Source organism: Schistocerca americana, chromosome 8, assembly GCF_021461395.2.
Source record: "Schistocerca americana isolate TAMUIC-IGC-003095 chromosome 8, iqSchAmer2.1, whole genome shotgun sequence".
Lineage (NCBI taxonomy): Eukaryota > Metazoa > Arthropoda > Insecta > Orthoptera > Acrididae > Schistocerca > Schistocerca americana.
Genome location: NC_060126.1, coordinates 440,959,615 through 440,980,456, shown reverse-complemented (window position 1 = coordinate 440,980,456; position 20,842 = coordinate 440,959,615). Strand labels below are relative to the sequence as shown.

The following is a 20,842-nucleotide window of genomic DNA, read 5'->3' as shown; positions in this document are numbered from 1 at the left end:
CATTTTATTAAAAACTCGCTGCTGGTGGAAGCCCCAATATTGTTATCAGGGCAATGGCCTTTATCTCGATCTGCGAGCTGCGACGCATATCCTGAAAAGCTTGGTCACTCTTGGTTCAGAACACTTGGTCACGCGAGCAGTATTACGTAACGCCCCAGGGGTGGGGTCCAAGGTTATCGGCTACCGCAGAATCGCACTTAAGAGAAGGCCAGGGACTGGGAAAACACAGTCCGCTGCGAATCTCTGATAGTGGCGGTAAGTCTGCTCCAACAACTCTCTTCTTGTCTACACAGAATTCGCGAGTAATACTTTTGTGTCTGACTGCAAGTGGCTCTATATTAATTCATATTATACCATACTCTGTTTACAATGCAAACGTAAAGAATTTATCGACCTGTCATTCCTCTGTCATGACAATTCTATGTGTGTGTTACTCGAGCCACACCTGTATCCAGTGTTTAAAATACGGATATAAGTTTCACTGAATAATACACATGGTTCTGACTCGTCATTTACCGGAAATGACACATAGTATCCATCTACGATTCATTTTATATCTCAGTGCAATTTGTGGGTCTGCCACAATACGTCAAATCTTTAATGACTTTTCCAAGATCTTTCCAATTTCTGTATCCCGAAAATAATTGTAAAGGACGGAGGGAAATATGAATTCTATCTTATTTGCTTTATAGCTTTGCGTGTTGATCACCTTATCTTATTCCCTCAGTTTCCGTGGGAACATTACGTAGCGGCTTCATTCCACCCTGTAACCGGCAGCTTGGGATTGTGACATGTGAATAGCCTATATGTTGACACTGTTATTATAGTGCTCTTGTTTTCTACTCGTCTTATGTTATTGAAATCTTTAGGCAACAATAAGGTTTCCACCGGTTAATTTAGGCGTTTTCAGCGGTTGCAGGTAAAATAAAAAGAAATACTGGTTTGCTTAGCCGTGAATATGTTGTACTGAGATACAAAGTGCTTCAGAGAAACATTTTAGCTTGACTTTATATGCATATTTTTTACACAAAAATGGTGTTCACTTCATGACTAAATATGTATAGCTATTTATACATTTTTATTTGCTTCGTAGACGAAAGAGAAAGTTCAAAATAATTAGTTTAAACGTGTTTGGTTAGCAACAGAAATAATTTCCGTAGCAGCTGAGGAAGAACGGCTACCAGTACTAAAATCATAATTTCTACAAGACAGTGCCGTCCAACAATCGAACTTGGAGCCTGTTCGCTCTGCTCTTCTTGGTGTTAACTATGTGTTCGGTGTTGTTTCAGTCCCACACGCTTCCACGCAGACAAATGGGTTTCGTAAGCATTCTTTTTCGTAGACAAGCGTAGGATTTCGTAGTATTCGGAACATAAATCGCAGACTATCACTGGTTTTTAAACCTGAACTCATAACCGTTCCGCTTCGCATCGCTGCACATATCTGTTGATGTTCAGTGGCGTCTAGTCAAACGTTATGACATTATTCCGTTTCGTGGAGTGCGAAACGCTAGATTTCTCTGTACTGAGAATTAGTTAACAATTTTTGCACCAGGATTTGTAAAATTCTGATTCGATATTACATCAGTTTTCACTGGGTGACATGCTGACTCATAACTGTCTCATCTTCCGAATTATGTGAATCTGCGTTTAACTGTAACCGGTAATTGGTACAGCAATGGTCTCATCAGAATTCACTGAGGCGGATGCGGAGTTACTTCTGTTTCTGTGGATGTACATGCAGGTAAAGATTTTTGGCTTCCCTCTGTGCGTGGTAACATGAGCCACCTACATGAGGAAAGCTCGGTAGTACATGCGTTGTTCGTCGTGAAGAACTACTTTTTGTTAAATTTACCTCATTTCGACTTAGTTGAATAATTCTACTGAACAGAGAGTTAGGTGATGTGGAGGGCAGTTTTTTAAAACAATTCTAATGAATTGTAGGCTCCATATGGTTCCCAAGTTGTGCAGCGACCGTAAACCATAAGATTACCAAATAAGCAGCAACCAGTCGCAAAATCATGTTTTCTTTATTTACTTTTGCAAATCGATTTTAACTGATTAACAGCCATCATCGGTGCTTTCAACGTATATGGTCCCTGAGTAGTAACACTACCTAAAGCACAGGTCAAACATAACTTTTGGTAATTTTACAATTGTAATGCTTTCCTTGTAGGATGGGAGAGTTCTGTACGTTGTCGTTTGGCATTTACGGGTGTGATGTGTGGCTTATGAGCAGCCGCTCGACAATGAAATCCAAGTCTTCTTACCTCCCGCCTAACTGTCATAGTACTTGCAGTGGATCCGCTGTGGACGAGTGGTTACGTCAAATGCTTTGGCTATCTGTGCATGACTTATGACCAAAGACAAACTTCCTGTACTCGTACACACATTCAGTAATTCCCGTACGGGGGAGGACATTTTAGTTGAAAGTCTCCGCCTCGTAACGGTGGATAAATACGATACTGCAGTGCTTGTGTTGTTAAGAAGAATGATGCATTGTTCGTTTGGACATGCATACATGCATGTCCGAAGGAACATTTCACAATTCTTCTTAACAACACAAGCACTGCAGTATCGTATAGTGTTAGGAATATCACTAAGACTAAAACGTACTTCTCCCAAATGTACTAAAGCTCCCGCTTAGCTAAAGTACTATGTCTTTGCTTGACAGGTATCGAAACTGGAAAGCATCTAAACCATGACGCTGATGACGGGCAGTTGGCTGCTGGACGCAGTCTTGCTGTTGGTACCCCTGCTGTACTGGTACATGACGCGGAACTTTGGCTACTGGAAAAAGCTGGGAATCCCTTACTGGAAGCCCACTCCCTTCGTAGGCAACATGGGCAGCGTGGTGCTCGGCCAGAAGCACATGGGGGAACCAGTGCTGGAGTGCTACCACATGGCTGGTGACGCCCGCTTCATGGGCATGTTCGCCTTCGACCAGCCGCTGCTGATGGTGAAGGACCCAGCGCTTGTGGGGCGCATCATGTCCACAGACTTCTCCACCTTCTACGCCACCAACGCGAAAATCGATCCTGTTGCCGACCCGGTCATTGGCATGTCGCTTTTTGGCCAACACGGTCCTGGGTGAGTTTCATTGGAAAATCTCTACTATGTTCACGTTGTCTCTAACATGGACTTGGTCGAGTGTCTGCATACTGCCAGCAATATAATAAAGTCTCTAATTTTTAGAATGGTGTTAATATTAAGAGTAATACACAATCTGAAGCCACAATCTCTTTTTTTCTTTTTAAACTGAGCTGATCAAAAGAATGACAACAGCATTTGAGTATAGAGTGCACATCTGTCACAGGGCTATAGCAATTTGTAATGGGCTCCGTCACGTTGAAAGTACCTGCTTAAAAGACTAGCATTTAGTTGTAGCTCCCTTACATGATCAACGTTATCGTCGATGTTACGTTTACTTTCTTTTAAATCAAAGCCACTTGTTACGTAACACTTCCAGGATTCAAAACGTTCAGTACTCGTAGACTGTTAGGGACAAGTAGCACACAAATTCTAAAAAAAGAAAAAAAAAACTTCTGTGTGCACGAACTGCAACTAAAATTTTACACTGAGGTGAAAAAACATGGATCAGCTTTTTGCAAATGTAGGGATATTGCTAGTATCGCGTACGCAAGGTATAAAAGAGCAACGTGTTGACGGAGCTGTCATTTCTACTCAGGTGATTCATGTGAAAAGGTTTCCGACGTGATTATGGCCGATCGACGGGAGCTAACCGACCTTGAACGCGGAGCGGTAGTTAGAGCTAGGCGCAGGGGACAACATATTTCGGAAATCGTAAGGGAAATCATTATTCCGACATCCACAGTGTCAAGACTGTGACGAGAACACAAAATTTCAGTCATTACCTTTCACCACCTACAACGCAGTGTCCGACGGCTTTCACTTAACGACCGATAGCAGCAGAGTTTGTATAGAATTGTCAGTGCTAACAGACAAGCAACACTGCATGTAGTAGCTGCAGACCTCGATATGCGACATACAACGAACGTATCGGTTACGACAGTGTGGTGAAATCTGACGTTAGTGGGCTATGGCAGCAAACGACTGACGAGAGTACCTTTGCTAATAGCTATACATATCATTTGGACCCTAGGCGACTCTAAAGCCGTGCCCTGGCAGGATGTATCGACTTCAGTCGGTAAGAGCTGATGGTAGGGCCCCAATATTGCCTAGACCCCACGAAGCCAAGCTGTCAAGAAGGCTCCGTGAAAGCTTGTGGTGGCTCCATAATTGTGTGGGCTGTGCTTACATGAAATGGATTGGGTCCAGCTGAGACGATCATTGTGTGGAAATAGTTATGTTTGGCCTCTCGGAGGTCGTTAGCAGTTCCCAAACAGCGATCAGATTTTTATGGATGACAATGCTCCATGTCACAATGCTACAATTGCTCGCGATTAGTTTGAAGGATGTGATTCTTGAGTTCCTCCCGGAGTATTTGATAATCAAAATATCCACGTGTGTACTGCCGGTCTACAGTGTCCAACAGGCACAATATTTCGGCGATCATACATGTCGCCATCATCAGGTGAACTGACGGACTGAGCTCCTGTGTACGTGCCAGTACGGAGATCCGTACGCTATGGCTGCTCAGGGGGAACTGGGTTCGGACGCTGCTGCTCTCATTTATTACTTTCCCCTCTTTGGGGAAGTGTGAGGGGAAGTTTGTAGCCTTTCGGCTTTTACTCCCCTGTGTACTTGTGTGTGTGATTATTTCTGTACTTTTTGGTGTCTGTGAAATGTGATGATTGTTCTGTGTGTGTCTGGCACTTGCCTGAGAATTGGTGAGATAATTGTAGTAATTTGGGTAGGAGCAGGATTTGGGAATGGATATTGGGATTTTCTCTTCGACTTAGTCGTCAAAGATCGTCATGGGGCGATTGTGTTTATCGCGGGACGTGTCATACCAACCTAGGGAGTGGATGAGGGCGTTTCCCGACCTGGAAGAACCTTCATAGGAGGCCCTTGCCAGGTCTTGAAAACGCTATCTCAGTAGTGGGATTTCAGCAGCGGCATGCAAATCGTCAATGGGGAATCCGAGAGGTAAACGCAGTGCCCTCCTGAGGGCGCGTTTCTGCAGCCTCTGGAGTTTGTCCAGGTGCTGCTTCGCCGCTTATCCCCAGACAGGACACGCGTGTTCCATGACTGGCCGGATCAGGGCCTGGTATACGTTCACTCCTACTGAGCAGGGAAGGGAGCTGGATGAGTTGAGGATTGGGTACAGGACCTTCCTATGTACCTCGTCTATGTGGGGTTTCCACGTAAGACGAGAGTCCAAGGTTACGCCAAGATACTTGGCGGTTCTGCGCCAGGGGAGTTGGGTTCCGTTTAGGTGAAGGTGGAAGAGGGGGGTCGTTGAGGAGGTTCGCGCCTTCCGAGCCTACGGGTAATCAGCATAGCCTGCGTCTTTTCGGAGTTGATAGTGATTCGCCAGCGACGGGCCCAAGTTTCTGTGTCATCTAAAACCCTTTGAAGCCTACGGATGACCAGGTCCTTGTTCTTGTGTAGAAGGCGTACTGAGCGATGTGCACCAGGGGGGCCGTTGGTGTGTCCGCAGTGTACAGACTGTACAAAACGGGCCCCAGGACCGATCCCTGTGGCACCCCAGCACGAATACGCCTCTTGGTGGAGGTGGCTGTTTCTACTTTGGCAGAGAAAGTTCTGTTCGAGAGATAGTGTTTGATCTGCTTAACTATGCTCCCGGGGAACCCTTGTGTGTACAGGGGTTCGGTCGCGGCGGCGGCCGATTTAAATACCCTCCGCCCGCGGCGCACTCCCTCCGCCGTCCGCGCCCCGCGCCACGGTCGCGCGGTGGAACAGATGGCGACGGCGTCTGAGATGACGTCGGTGTGGTGGCTCTGTCCGCCGTGGTCGTCACAACTATACGTTTGCTCGATTTACTCTTGATTAACCCAATCGCTGGTTCCCAAGCCTTGCTAAGATTATAGCCACAGTCACGGATTATGAGATCGTCATTGGTGCGAAATATTGTGCTCGTTGGACACTGTAGACCGGCAGTACACCCGTGGATATTTTGATTAGTTTGAAGGATATTCTGAGCATTTCGAGCGAATGACTTGGCTACCCATATCACCGACAGGAATCCCATCGAACATTTATGGAACATAATCGAGAGATTGGTTCGTGCACTAAATCCCGCACCGGCAATATTTCCGTAATCATGGACGGCTATAGCGGCAGAACGGCTCCTTATTCCTGCAGGGGCCTTCGAGCTAGTCCATGCCACGTGGGGTTGCGGCACTAAGCCCGGAAAAAGGAGGTGCGACACGATACAGCAGGTATCCCATGAATTTTGCCAACGTACTCGTAGTATACGCTAAAAACAAATTATTATTATTTAATGTCTTTTTCACATTAAAGCTCCGTGCTTTGAGAATGTCAACTGTAGTGAGCAATGCTGTTAACTGCCAGGTGGCTTTAAGAAGGAACTATGACTACTGTACTGCTGATAGTAAATCAGTACTAGTTGCTCAATACACACTTATAGCTGCTTGTGTACTTCTAAGTTGTCTTCAGAGATCTCTAGATTTAGAAATTATGTTGTTCTACAAAAGCATTTAGTAGCATAAACGATGTTTGTTTCTTTATAGATGGAAGAAATTACGTACTGTTCTAAGTCCAGCTTTCACTTCTGGCAAAATCAAGCTCATGTTCCATCTTGTAAATGAAGTTGGACAGAATCTGACTCGCCTTCTTGAAACCGAAGCCTCTAAAGGTAACAAACTCTTCTTTAACACTTTTCAAGCTAACAGAAGAAACTTTTGACGCATAATTGTCAGTTTGTATTATGTTATTTGTTGTACTTCTTTAAAGATAGGTAAAAATCAGAGAAACCTCCAATAGCATTGTTATGAAGTTTCTGTCACAAGCTGTGTTTTGTGGAAGTTTAGAAAGTGAACACTTCCAAATTCTCCCTCCCCCTTTGCTCCGAAGTGTTGTCATATCTACGGTGATAATGCCGATATGTCTTACGAATAAATGACGATGGATTTTACCGAATATAGTAAATAGGTCACTTTCATAATTTAATATGGCAGTAAATTCAGAAATTGCCAATAATACAACTTCAAATGGTGGAAAAACTACAGGGTTGACGACGACGCTACATCTTCTCCCCACCCATACCCCTTCCCTTTACCCCTAAGGTGTAGGAGCTATATTGCAGTAAGCTATTTCACACAGGCTTTAATATAACATTAAGTGGAACATCTACATAACAGTCATTCAATGGCAGTTTTCATTAGCAGCTGTAATGTACATAGCATAGTAATATCTTATTCCCTGTTACTGACACCTCGCTGTAGCAGCCGTTGTTCTCAAATGTTCTACAGCAAACATTTTTTTTTAAATTAAATAGCAGTGGTGTAATAAAAGAGGCAATTTATAGCAATTGTAAAGGTTGGTTCAGGGATGGTATCTTTTCGAACACAGACAGAGAACATGTCACACAAACGAAGCTACAAACAGTGATTAGCGAAAACGTTATGATCGCTTGTTTAATAACATTTTTGCCAGTCTTTGGGACAAAATCCATCACTGATTCTGCGTGCCAGTGTTCCTACAGTTTGTTGATAGGTTTGTGGACATATGTGGCGTTCTATGTCTACCCTCAGGTCATGTTCGCGTAAATGACAGGCCGCTGATTTGCGGATAGCGACCCATATGCCCATAGGATTTATATCAGGCGAATTTGGTCCCTGAGACATAAACGTGAGTTCACTACATGCTCATCAGACGACTGTAGTACGGTTCTGGCTCCGAGATACTGAAAGTTATACTGCTAAAAGATGACATCACCGCCAGGGAAGACGTCAAACGTGAAGAGCTGCAGGTGGTTCGCAGCTGTCAGAGTATCTTCGATTACTACCTCAGGTCCCATGCAAGAGCAGAAGAATGTCTCCCGTAGTAAAATACTGCTCACACACCAGCCTGCCTCCGTGGGGCGCTGCACTTTTCGAGCGATTGTCCACATCGATGAAGGCATTTGTGGAGACGACCCTCGACCTAGTGTTGCAGAAATGTGATTCACTCCAAGACCCGACACGTTTCCACTGATCGACGGTGGGATCCCAATCGTCCCGTGCCCACTGCTATCCTAATGATGACGTCATTAGGTCAACACTTAAGGGTGGTGTGCTGAGAAGCTCCACGTTTAACAATGTCTCGAAACACTTGTGCGTGCGCCAGCACTGTGTTCTTTCGTCAGAGCTGCCACAGATCACCATCCAGCCTACTATACAGCCCAGACAAACCTCCGAATCCTACGATCAGTGAAGAGTCGTGGAAGTCCAACCATTTAGCCCCTAGCCCTTCTACCTCTTTTCATAGGTGCTCACGACAGTAGCACGTGAACGTACAAGCAGTCTCACCGTTTTCGAGATACTCGTTCACGACTTCTGCATAATAATAACCTACTCTTCGTATTAATTCAAACATGTCATAATTTTTTCTATGAAGAACATAGTATTTTGCTGGAGGGTTGCCAGATAAGTGGATAATGATTAGTGATATGTGGTTAATTGTTGTAAGAACTCCATTTGCCTTTTAGCATGCAGCGTGCGTGTGAAGAAAACGTGATTTATATTTCCTGTTTCGTTTCCACGTGTCCCTCAGGCAGCGCAGTCGAGCTCAAGGACGTCATGGCGCGATACACGACGGACGTGGTCTGCTCCATCTTCATGGGCGTCAACGCTGGCTCGCTGGAGGACCCCAACTCTCTGCTTCGAGTAAATTTACGGGATATCCTCAGAGAGAATCTGGTGGGACGGACCATAACGACATTACTTTTCTTCGCTCCTAAGCTGATGTCCTTCCTCCATATCCGGGCTGGCAGCAAGAAAATAGAGGACTACTTTGTGCAGAACACAGGAAAGGTTCGTACTTACACACTACCAGTTTACTTAGATACGAGTATTTCCAGAAGGCAAAAACCTACATTTCTTTATTTCGGTATTTATCCTACTCTGATTTCGTCGTGCAAGAAACGCCATTTCTTACACTAAACTATTCATTTCTTTTAACAAGTCCTGTAATTCTTCCCTCCTTTCACTTTGAATTCAGCTTCTGGTCATTGTTTTCTTTTTTTGATTTTGATCGCTCGTTGTACGATGTAAAGGTTCATCATTAAAGGAGGAGGACTGTATCCCTGCGTTATGCCTCTTTGACTGAGAGCTGTATAACTGTCAGGCCTATTAAGCCCTCTTGGCTCTTGCACGTAATGTGTATTGTACATCATTCCGTACATCGTAAACATCTTTTTCGTTTTGATATTTTAAACATTTTTTGGAGGCAACCGGTTGCACACAACTTTTTTAATAACACATTAAGCAGGTTTCGATAGCTCTAACACTATCTTCAGCCGAATGATAAAAGTTGCATGCACTCACATATCAACTTTTAAGTTTAAAATTTTCAGCAACAGTGATCTATATATATATATATATATATATATATATATATATATATATATATATATATATATATATATATATATATTTCAGCAACATGTTCCGTGAGTCAAGAATATGATCATATATATATATATATACGGAACATGTTGCTGAAAATCTAAAAGTTATCACGTGAATTCATGTAAAAGTTACAATTCTGATGAAGATAGTCTTAGAGCTATCGAAACCTGGTTAATATGTTTTTAAAATCGTCGTGTGCAACCGGTTGGCTCTTACATTTTACGAGGGCTGGAACATTAATAGTGGCAACTATTTATTTACAGCTTGTACAGAACAGATACGTGTTGCAAAGTTTTACTGACCTTTAATGTAGTCACCAGCATTGTCTATAACCCGTTGCCAGTGATGTGGATACTCTTAGCAATGCCAGTTGTGTTGAGAGTTCGAGCGGCACGGTCTATTACCCGACGAATTTGTAGCAGTTCTGAAGCGAATTCCGTGATGTTTCCTTCAGTTTAGAAATCGAGTTGAACTCACGAGGGCTTAAGTCAGGTGAGTGCAGTAGGTGATATAGCACTTAGCAGCCCCATCAGTCAAACAAATCAGTAACAGCTTGCACTGAACGTGCTTGAGCATTGTCCTGCAAAATGATGGTCAGGTCCTGCAGAAAGTGCCACCATTTCTGTCTCTACGCTGTTAATTTTTGGAACACAACCTGCGACCAGCTTAGAGACAGATGACTACCCCAGCACGTCTCCATCCCCAGTCCAAATTTCTATTTACTCCTCAAACCACTTGGTATTCCCCCTAAACTCCAACACAATTGCTGGGGTTTTCCATCACCAATTTTTGAGAATTGAAAAGGTCACTGGAACCACTTAGCTTCATTTGATTAATGCACCTATTCCTGGTTGTCGAGCAGGACCCCCGTTTCGTCCAATGCTAAGATGCTATTTCGGCTCTGCTGCAGAACCTCTCAGATGGTATTCGAGTTTGGGGAGAATACCAAGTGGCATGAGGAATTGATGGGAATTTGGATTGAGGAGGAAGGAGTGATAGGGTAGCGCATCTGTCTAACGGGCGGGACACTTGGGTTAGAAACCTGGCTTACGCAGAAATCTTCATTCGTCGCTTCAGTCTGCATATATACACCAAAAATGTTTGAGAGTCATATTTGGAATTACATGATTTCATTTGATTGCATCTTTGCTAGGTGAAGCAATGACCGGTGTTTTCATAGTTTTCCCTGTTGTGCACTATAAACGCACTACTTCTGTCCACAGCTCATCGAGCACAGGAAAGAACACGGCATCGTACGGAACGATGTGGTTGATCTGCTCTTGAAAATCAAGGAAGACAGACTTTCTGATGACGAGGACTCTAAGGAAGATATTGCAAACGAGAAAGCGAAGGCAGGAGACAAAAAACTCAGTAAGTTACAATTTTATAATTTAATAGCCTTGTTTTCGATTTACGATTACATTCATTTACGCAACATTTAAACTACCGTCAAGCCTTGTAAACAGTTTTATGTGAGATCCCTGAAGGGAACCTGACAGTTTAGAAAATTTTTCTTAACTTCTTGCAAGCTGTGTCTCATCACTTGCACGAAACACACTAAGATGGCATAAGCATGGGGTAGCGCCTAATATAACGTTTGACCTCTTTTTGCCGGCATACTTCAGCATCTCCACGTGGCATGGACGCAATAAATCGTTGTAAATCCCCTGCAGAAATATGGAACAAGCTGCTTCTATAGCAGTCCATAATTACAAACGTAATGCTGGTGAACTATTTTCGCATTAACTGACCTATCGATAATGACCCATAAACGTTCGACGGGATTCATGTCGAGCGACTTACGTGACCGAATCATTCACTCCAGTTGTCCAGAATGTTCTTCAAAACAACTCCGAACAGCTGTGGCACTGTGAAATGACACATTGGCATACATTAAAATTTCATCGTTGTTTGGGAACGTTAAGTCCATGAATGGCTGCAAATTGGCTCCAAGTAGCCGCAAATGACCGTTTACAATCTTTGATACGTTCTGTTCGACGGAGAACCCAGTCCATCCTACGTAACAAAGTCCACACCACTATCGAGCCACCACCACCTGGCATAGTGCCTTGTTGACACCTTGGGTCCTTGGTTTCGTGGAGTCTACGCCATGCTCGAGCCCTACCATCAGATGTTACCAACTACAATCTGGACTCATGTAATCAAGCCATCGTCTCCCGGTCGTCTAGGGTCCAGCCGATATTGTCACGATTCCTGGAGAGGAGGTGTAGGCGATGTCGTACTGTTAGCAAAGGCACTCACATCGATTGTCTGCCGCCATAGCCCATTACCTCCCACATTTAGATGCACTGTCCTAACGGATACGTTCTTCTCACGTCCCACTGATTTCTGCAGTTATTTGAAGCAGTATTGCTTGTATCTTAGCAATGACGAATCTAACAAACGCCACAGCTTTCGGTCACTAAGCGAAGGTCGTCGGCCACTGCGTACTCTGATGAATGATGATGATTATCATGATGACGGTCATCAGCGCACGTACAATGTCCCAATGTTTATTCAGTCCATTTTTACACAGTCCAACCCAGCCAGTGTCACGAATGATGATGGTGATGATGAAATGATGAGGACAACACAAACACCCAGTCCCCGGACTGAGAAAATCTCCAACCCGGCCGGGAATCGAACCCGGGACCCCGTGATTTGATGAATGTGGAGGAAAGCCTGAGATTTGGTATTCTCGATAGACTCTTGATCCTGTGGATGTTGGAATATTGAATTCCGTAACGATTTCCGAAATGCGATGTCCCGAGCGTCTAACTTCAACAACAATTCCGTGTTCTAAGTCTATTAATTCTAATCATGCGGCAATAACCACACCGGAAAGTTTGTCTCGTGTATCACCTCGGTACAAATGAGAGATCCGTCAATGCACATTTTCTACCTTCTGTACACAATACTGCAGCCATCTGTATATGTTCATATTGCTATGACTTTTTTGTATATTAGTTTGGATCCATTCATGCGCATTACTGATTGCAGTGTACTTGCCTTGCAGCGTAACCCAAATCTGGTGCTTTTTCCTGTAGAACTTACGAACGAGCTCATCGCAGGCCAGCTGATGTCTTTCCTCAACGCCGGGTTCGACACTTCGTCCTCGACTATGTCCTTCTGTCTGTACGAGCTGGCGCGGAACGCGGAGCTGCAGGAAGAGGTACGCCAGCACGTACGGCAGGTGCTGAAGAGACACGGCGGTCAGCCCACGTACGAAGCCCTCAACGAAATGACGGACCTCACCAACGTCGTCAATGGTGAGTACTACAAAGTGGAATGCACCCACTGTAACTCTCATTATGCAATGTCGCCTCAGATACGCCAGTAGGCCTTTCGGTAAGAGTATTGGAGGATCAGTCATTCAGGGTACGTTGTCACCATTCCGAAGACGTCTGCACTGCAACCTATCCTGCACTAGCCTCTTCATTTCTGTATAACTACTCCAACCTGTACCCGATTGAAATCACTTGTTCGAATTTGACCCTTGCCGACAACAGGCAATAAAACACTTCCCATCCGTATTCACGCAGTTTTTGGGTTACAACACTGACGATATGCGGGTAAGCATGGAGAATCAGTGGCCAAGCCTCGAGCAACTGATATCGGGTTTTGTGCATTTTTATGCACAGATTTTGCATGAAGTTGCGATTATACGCCGCTGTGACACATGTTCCACTTGGGATTCTTACTTGTCGTGGTGATCCCTCGTTATTCATATGCAAAAATCATATGCCTGAGCTCTGACTGATTGCGTCGAAATTTTTTTTAATGTGGAGAAACACAAGCTCTCAACTCAATGGACTGTGATTTCAACTCGTAATTCATATGTAATGAATAGCATAAATTCGACACAAGAATCCTTGACCTTCATGATCTAATCGTTGTTTGAAAAAAGTTGCTATGTCCAGGCGTTTCTGCTTCTCTTCCGCAGTCAAACAGTGTGTGACCCATCGCTCACAAATATTTATCTTCTTAAAATCATTGGTGAGAATGCGGAATACTGACGTTGCGGGAATTCCCGTGGTTTCAGAGAAGTTTCTCACAAGTCGCACTGCGATCTTCTTCGAGAATATTTACCACGAGTTTCACACGTCATTCATCTATTGACGTTTTTGGCCTTGCGGGTCTAGGATTATGGTCTACTCTCCTACGACCACCACGAAAACGATTAACCAATCGTGAGACATCGCTGCAATCCACTGTAAACACGCCACAAACTTCACTTAACACACTGTGGGGCTTTCGACGACGCGTGAAGTTTTGATTTTGGTGTATGATCTCTGATCTTCAACAGTCACACTACCGGAGGCCCCTGCAGGGTCCATTCTCTACCTCTCGCCAATTCTATGTTAGAGTGTTTCTTCCTCAAGCTCCCAACTACATCTGAAGTAATTTTGTCGTTGCATGAAACAATCCACAGTAATAATAACCTGCGCATCATTTATGAAATGTCCCTGGTAGTAGTTACACACGCGAGAGACAAGCATATGACGTATTTTCGCTGTTCAGATAACAGGTTGTGATTGGGAATAATAAACGAACAGCAATCAGTACTGAAAAGTTCATAGAAACTAGTCTCTCAGTGGTTGCCGGTGATTCGTTTGCTCAAGAAACATCTAAATGAAGAGAGTGTGACGGTCACATTTCATTTAATACGTTTACAGATTTACTGCAGTCAAATACCTGTTCAATCACACCCATTTCTTTCGGGAAACTAACTCGTAATTAGTATAAGTACAGAAATTGAAATATAAGTAACTCGAAGGTCAGAAAACAGAATCCTGTCCGGATATAGTCTTTCGACGGCTCAGGCAGTGTATGAGTAGAAAAAAAAAAAAAAAAAACATTTTTCTGGTTGCAGAGGCGCTGCGGATGTACCCACCTGTCAACTTCCATGACCGCGAGGCGTCCCGGGACTACAAGATCCCGGGTACGGACATCGTCCTTCCTAAGGGGACCGGTGTCATCTTCTCGGTCACTGGCCTACATAACGACCCACGGTACTGGAAGGAACCCCACAGGTTCATGCCGGATCGCTTCAGAGAAGAAAACTCGAAGGACAGGCCGAGCTACACTTTCTTGCCGTTCGGCGAGGGACCGAGGCTGTGTATAGGTAAGAACCAGATCGCAGTGTTTTCGTCTTATCTCCAGATCAGTTAACTCCGTGGTAAACCACTTTTATTGCAGTGGATAGCTTTCAGTGTCCACTTCTGTGGCGTTTTCAATGTCGTGAGGACGCAAATGCATGCAGGACACAACAACAGCAGGGAATCACTGGACTGTGTTCGTTCGCAGCTTCAGGACTGACTGAAAACGCTAAAGAAGTGACCGCGAACGTCTTTTCACTATAGCGGGTGCTATGTGACTCAGGGATAATCACATTGTCCTAACTTACCTAGATACGTTACTAGATTTCCATGGTAATAACATACAATAGATTGTGTGTAGAAAAACGAGACTCCGATATTACCGACTTTTTAAGTATTGATATTATTGTTCGATACTATGGTATCGGTATTGGCAGCACGTAATGCAATAATTTAATAGTCTCAGAGTGTCGGTATCAGAGGTATCGACATTGTATTGGAGTAAATAATAATTAAATGGATATATTTCAATATGTAAATGAGATGGAGGTGTATTTTTCCATAGCTCACGAAAGACATCTTAGAAACTACAAAACTAATTAATTAGAATTTAAAGTGATTACTCTCAACCATGTTATGGAGCAGATTCGTCTAAAAAAGTACGCAGACCGGGAAAACCACAAAATATTCAGTAGCTAACCAAGCACAAAAAGGGTTTTGCTTTTGTAACACAATGTTTGTTGTAGGAGTGCGGGAAATGCCAGTGGCGAATGCCGTCGAGCGAATGTGACGTACCTTTCCTTGTACAAATCCACAGTGTACTGTCAATGGAAAAGCTGCCCGTATTTCGTTACGCACAGCGCACAAATTTGCCAGACGTGGAGGTACACCTGACGCCGGTCTCTAGAGATCCACGAATGGCTTCTCGATACAATGCATGTGACCTCTGAGCAGGTGCACATCGCTTATTTTGACGAGTACGTGTTTTACGTGAAATTTATTTTTATTGTCGCGACATGGTTGTCAAGTCCCGTTCAAATATCGCGATAATTGTGTTAGTATGGTGTCACTCACCGATGCCGAAATTGACTATACCAATGTTCGAGTATTCAACCTTCCACCGAAGGTTGCTGACAACTTTCTAAAGGACATTTTGACTCCATATGGCAACGTGAAAAACCTACGTCATGAACGTTGGTCTACTCAACACAGATTACAGTGTTATTGTGGAATTCGTTCCGTGGAAATGCATATCAGACGCTATATTCCATCACATTTTCTGGTGTGTGGTTCTCGTGTTCGTGTCCTGTATACTGTCAAGAGAGAACCTGCTTCCTATTTAATGTAACTACACACGTTCGGTCTAACTGCCCGCGGAGGGTTTTTGTATTAAAACCGTCATTAATGCAACGTCGCAAATTGACAGTTGCTGATCTTTTTCCTTCCACTCCCGAAGCCGGACCTACTTCTCCTTCAGATCATAATGCACAAAAAGTCAGTTCTAATAATCGTGTAATTGAATGTCCACCTTTACCTCCGCGACAGGTTCAGAATCCTATTGCCCCCAGGGTAGAACCCGTAACAGTGAAAAACAAGCGACGTCACACTCAAGATGGTGAGTGAGGATTTAGCTGTGCGTTCTGCCCCAAACTCCTCCGAAACGATGGTGTCCCCTGCTCCTCTCGATGCTACGATGCCTCCCACCCGTGGTACAGTGAGTGGCGAAGAAGTTACCTCTGGCATCCCTCCTGCTCGCGATGTAGCCTACTGAGCTGCCTCTGTGGAGAGGGAGCGGAGTCCCCCCCCCCCTTCCCTCCGTCTTACTGTCCAACGTTACAGTATGCGACAGCGCAATGTCCTCCTGATCCTTCGTCTTCAGACGTCGACGGTTTCCAGGATTTGTCCCCTACAACAACTCTTGAGAAGAATAACATTAGGGACCAAGTATCACCTGTTGTATCGGTAATTCCACAGAATGCTTCCCCCTTAGTGACTCTACCTGCAGTACATGACCTTTGTTCTGGGGACAGATTAGGATGTAGCCTTTCGCCCCTACTTCCAATCTGTACATCGCAGAAGCAATGATGGAAATAAAAGTAAGGTTAAAGAGTGGAATTACAATTCAAGGTGAAAGGATATCAATGATACCATTCGCTGATGACATTGTTACCCCGAGGGAAATTGAAGAAGTATTACATGATCTGCTGAACGGAATGAACAGTCTCATGAGTATAGGGTATTGACTGAGAGTAAATCGAAGAAAGGTGAGGGTAATGAGAAGTAGTGGAAATGAGAACAGCGATAAATTTAACATCAGGATTGATGGTCATGAAGTAGATGAAGTTAGGGAATTCTGCTGCCTAGGCAGTAAAATAACCAATGACGGACGGAGCTAGTAGGACATCAAAAGCAGACTATCAATGGCAGAAAGGGCATTCCTGGCCAAGAGAAGTCTACTAATATCAAATATCGGTCTTGGGGAAGAAATTACTGAGAATGTACGTCTGGAATACAGCATTGTATGGTAGTGAAACATGGACCGTGGGAAATCCGGAAAAGAAGAGCATCGAAGAATTTGGGATGTGGTGCTACAGACGAATGTTGAAAGTAAGCTGGACTGATAAGGAAAGGACTGAGGAAGCTCTACGCAGAATCGGAGATGAAGGGAATATGTGCAAAACACTGATATGGAGAAGTGACAGGGGTTAGATTATCTGTTAAGACATGAGGAAATGACTTCCATGGCAGTAGAAGGAGCTGTAGACGGCAAAAACTGTAGAGGAAGACAGAGATTGGAATACATCCAGCAAATAATTGCGGACATAGGTTGCAAGGGCTCCTCTGAGATGAACAGGTCAGCACAGGAGAGGAATTCGTGGCGGACTGCATCAAACCAGTCAGAAGACTGATAACAAAAAACAAAAAAAGAAAAAACAAAACCAACACGCCCTGCAATGTTGTAGAGGACAGTGTGGTGGTTACGAGACCGTTAGAATGGCACATACAGGCATCTAAAGTGTACAGTCCTCTATATGGTACAGCGCATATCAATCCCTATAACTTTCTTATCTTGTATGTAACTGTACTACCATTGCTGTTCATGTGAAACAGGCGAATGGACTATACTTCGTTTATATATGTTGTTGATAGTGAGGCATCTGGTGCCACCACTCAAATAAAAAATACGGACATGAGATTTTTTCATGCAGGAACAAAAGCATGATTGTTATTTGTGCGCTGTTTGCAGAAAATGACATTTGTTCCCTTGTTTCTAGGCATGAGGGTGGCATACCTGCAGATAAAACTGGGCCTCGTCCACATCCTCAACAACTTCGAGGTGCTTCCAGCGCCAGACACGCCCAGCAGTCTGCGGTACGAGCCCACCAAATTCATTGGAACTCCAGCTGGGAAAGTGGCTCTGCGTTTCAGGAAAATCCCCGCTCCTTGAGGATCCTCCAATGTCTGCTGGCCTACAGTCGCCACACCGTTCACCATTAACAGAAAGAAACGGCAGTAACTGCGAAGACTGATGTGACTTTACGATGGCAGTTACTTGTGTTTCGATCTGTACGAGCTACCCTTCTGTACGTGTTGTACAGTAATATGAATACTGTGTTGTTTTTGTGTTGTTTATTATATGTCAATAAATTATACAATTAAAACTTTGTAATAAACAATTTTGTTTTACATCTGTTTCTGTTGTTGCACTCATACTAGACTAGTAACAAATAACTGAAAAATCTCCAAGGTCGAAAAGCAAGTCATAGAGAAAAATTCAGTTTAATATACACAGGGAAAACAGTACAACTTCTAATCCAACGTGGCATCCAAGATACTCGTAACGTAGGTGTCCATAATTAAAATTACAGTTTCGAAAGGCTGTGAAAGGATACACACTGCTCAGAATGACGTCAAACTTGAACTGTATATTATCGACACAGAGAGATCTGCATGGAACTGAAATAAAAATAGGAAAATCTTACTAATAGACGACTCTGTAAGCGTCTTGACGTAAACTGGGTCGGCTACAAATGGCAGATGAATCGCAATACTACGATTATGGTTTTTTGTTGCACATTACACCATCTGTACTGGTGGATATCCATGACATTACACCATCCACACTGTTGAATGTGCATGACTGCATAAGTTTGGCAGTCAACAGTTGTGGTTCTGTTAGTGGCGTACGGCCATACACCACGCCAGTAGTGCAACACATCCCTTGTAAAACATGGGTTTTTAACTATTCTGAGGCCAAAAATCGCATAAAAAGCAAAACTGAACCGTTTTCTAATTGTCCTGGGGCCAAAACTAACGTCAAACGTAACTTGGTATCGGCTTTAATTCTCCTGGGGCCAAAAACCGCACAAAAACCAAAATGAAATCTGTTTCTAATTGTCCTGAGGCCAAAAACAACATAAAATGCAACTTGGTATCGCTTATAATCGTCCTGGGGAAAGACATCGTATAAAAAGCAAACTGTCATCATTTTTGAATTGTCTTGCGCCGAAAATCCGCATGAAAATCAAAATTACGTCGGTTTCTATCGTTAGACTGACCGCAAGACATGTTCAATATGTTGTCCACCGTTTTCTGCCACATTCTGAAATCGAGAAACAGCATGTTCCACAACTGACAGGTGAGTCCGCCCCCGGTAGCTGAGTGGTTAGCGTGACAGAATGTTTTGAACCAATGAACATTTCTGAACAATTGAACGGAACACATCAATTTCGAGAAGAAGTGACTCAACATATTACCAGCGGGGCGCAGAATGCATCTGATCAATTACACAACAAAAATAAACAAAAAATAAAATAAAATAACACCAAAGCTCTAATGCTCTATTGATTTATTTTGCCTTTTGTTTTGGTTTAATGTTATAACATTGAGCTTATGTAAATGTGTTTGAATCGATATCACAAAAATGTATAATTCTTTCTTGGTAACAACTTTGATGTCATGATTTGATTCTATGTAATGTAGTGTATCTGTTATTTAAATTCTTTGTCCCAATTGGAGGGATACAAAACTTACTGTATATATTTGAAATTTGTTTAAATAATTTTGTTTACAACTACCTATATGTGCAAATGATATGTTTTGTTTAAAATGATTGTTTGCTGTTATGTAAACTGCTGACCTTCACTTAGAATTCTTAGTTATGTTGTTGTGTAAGAGGTAGTGGGGTCCCCACGGGAACGGAACTTAGTAGCGCACGCAAGTTGTGGTTGGCCTAGGCAGAAAAGGTGGAACAAGAGTCAGTCGGGGACGAGCTACCAAACTGTATACTGCCCATGTAAAAGTTGTGTATTGTGCTGGTTCCGAGAGAGGCTTTCCCTGCCGCTTACCAATGCCTCGGATGGATGGATAAATAGCTGGAACTATTCTGGAATTGGTATCTATCATCGCCACCAAGAAGGGACAGAGTCCAGCAATTCTGCGTGCAAATCCACCTACCAATATGCAGCTCCCACCACATTGCGCAATCATTATAATGGAGCACTATAGTAATGCACAGTGAAGGATTAGCTTATTGGATGTTTTAGTGTGCACAAATATAAGGTAACTGAATTCATGTACCTGCCTTGATTTTTTCCCTATCACAACACGTCTCAGGTTCCTCTCCATTTGAACTATGATTACCGAGTGTCCTAGTTTGAAAAAAAAATGAAAGCCTCAAAGCCGATTATTTAATCAAATAATGTTGTTTGATCGTTGGTAAGAAGAGAGTATTCAGATTTACTGTGCATTTAGTGAAATTGTGGGAGGTAGTAAATGTAGTCTTGTGAAAGCCTCCCAGCAATGGAAACAGACCAATTTAAAGTTTTTTTTGAGTTTCAAAGTCACCTATTTAGTCATGTACACGAATGTAGAAGACTGTGGTAATAAGGACAATTTGCTGTTTGTTTTAAAGATTAAAAGTTCTTCAAAGTGATGCTTATAAAGTTTTGCTTAGTTAATGATCATAGTGCTGCTTGTAGTAAATTTTAAAAGGTGAGTCAGTTTCTTGTAAATTTGTCAACATTGTGTCTCACTGCAGTAAAAGTCGTGAATTTCAGTTGTGAAAAGTTGGATGCTTGTTAAGCACTTGTTTCTTTTGGGTACTGAAAGTGCATATTAATAGTGTAATAAGATCCACAGGTTATCCTTTACCACTATTTATGAAAACAATAATTTCTTTATTCAAAAGACAGTGAGAAGTAACCTGTTAGTGAATTCCATTTAA

The 20,842-nt window shown here is 43.2% G+C and overlaps 1 protein-coding gene across 1 annotated transcript; it reads left to right on the top strand.

The window, feature by feature from the left end:
- The first annotated feature begins 233 nt into the window (after nucleotides 1-233).
- Nucleotides 234-18,303, top strand: LOC124545334 (cytochrome P450 6j1-like). The gene is made up of 9 exons (XM_047124234.1): nucleotides 234-255; nucleotides 728-788; nucleotides 2,674-3,089; nucleotides 6,638-6,762; nucleotides 8,661-8,920; nucleotides 10,741-10,888; nucleotides 12,565-12,786; nucleotides 14,391-14,642; nucleotides 17,892-18,303. Exons 3-9 carry the CDS (start codon nucleotides 2,701-2,703, stop codon nucleotides 18,062-18,064), a joined length of 1,569 nt encoding a protein of 522 aa, XP_046980190.1. The 5' UTR covers nucleotides 234-255; nucleotides 728-788; nucleotides 2,674-2,700; the 3' UTR covers nucleotides 18,065-18,303.
- Nucleotides 18,304-20,842: the final 2,539 nt, after the last annotated feature.

Bases quoted from the DNA above. Each gene is read 5' to 3' on its own strand.
- LOC124545334 (XM_047124234.1), top strand. From the start codon at position 2,701: ATGACGCTGATGACGGGCAGTTGGCTGCTGGACGCAGTCTTGCTGTTG. The intron at 6,763-8,660 runs GTAACAAACTCT...CGTGTCCCTCAG, and splicing joins TGAAACCGAAGCCTCTAAAG to GCAGCGCAGTCGAGCTCAAG. The intron at 14,643-17,891 runs GTAAGAACCAGA...CCTTGTTTCTAG, and splicing joins GGGACCGAGGCTGTGTATAG to GCATGAGGGTGGCATACCTG.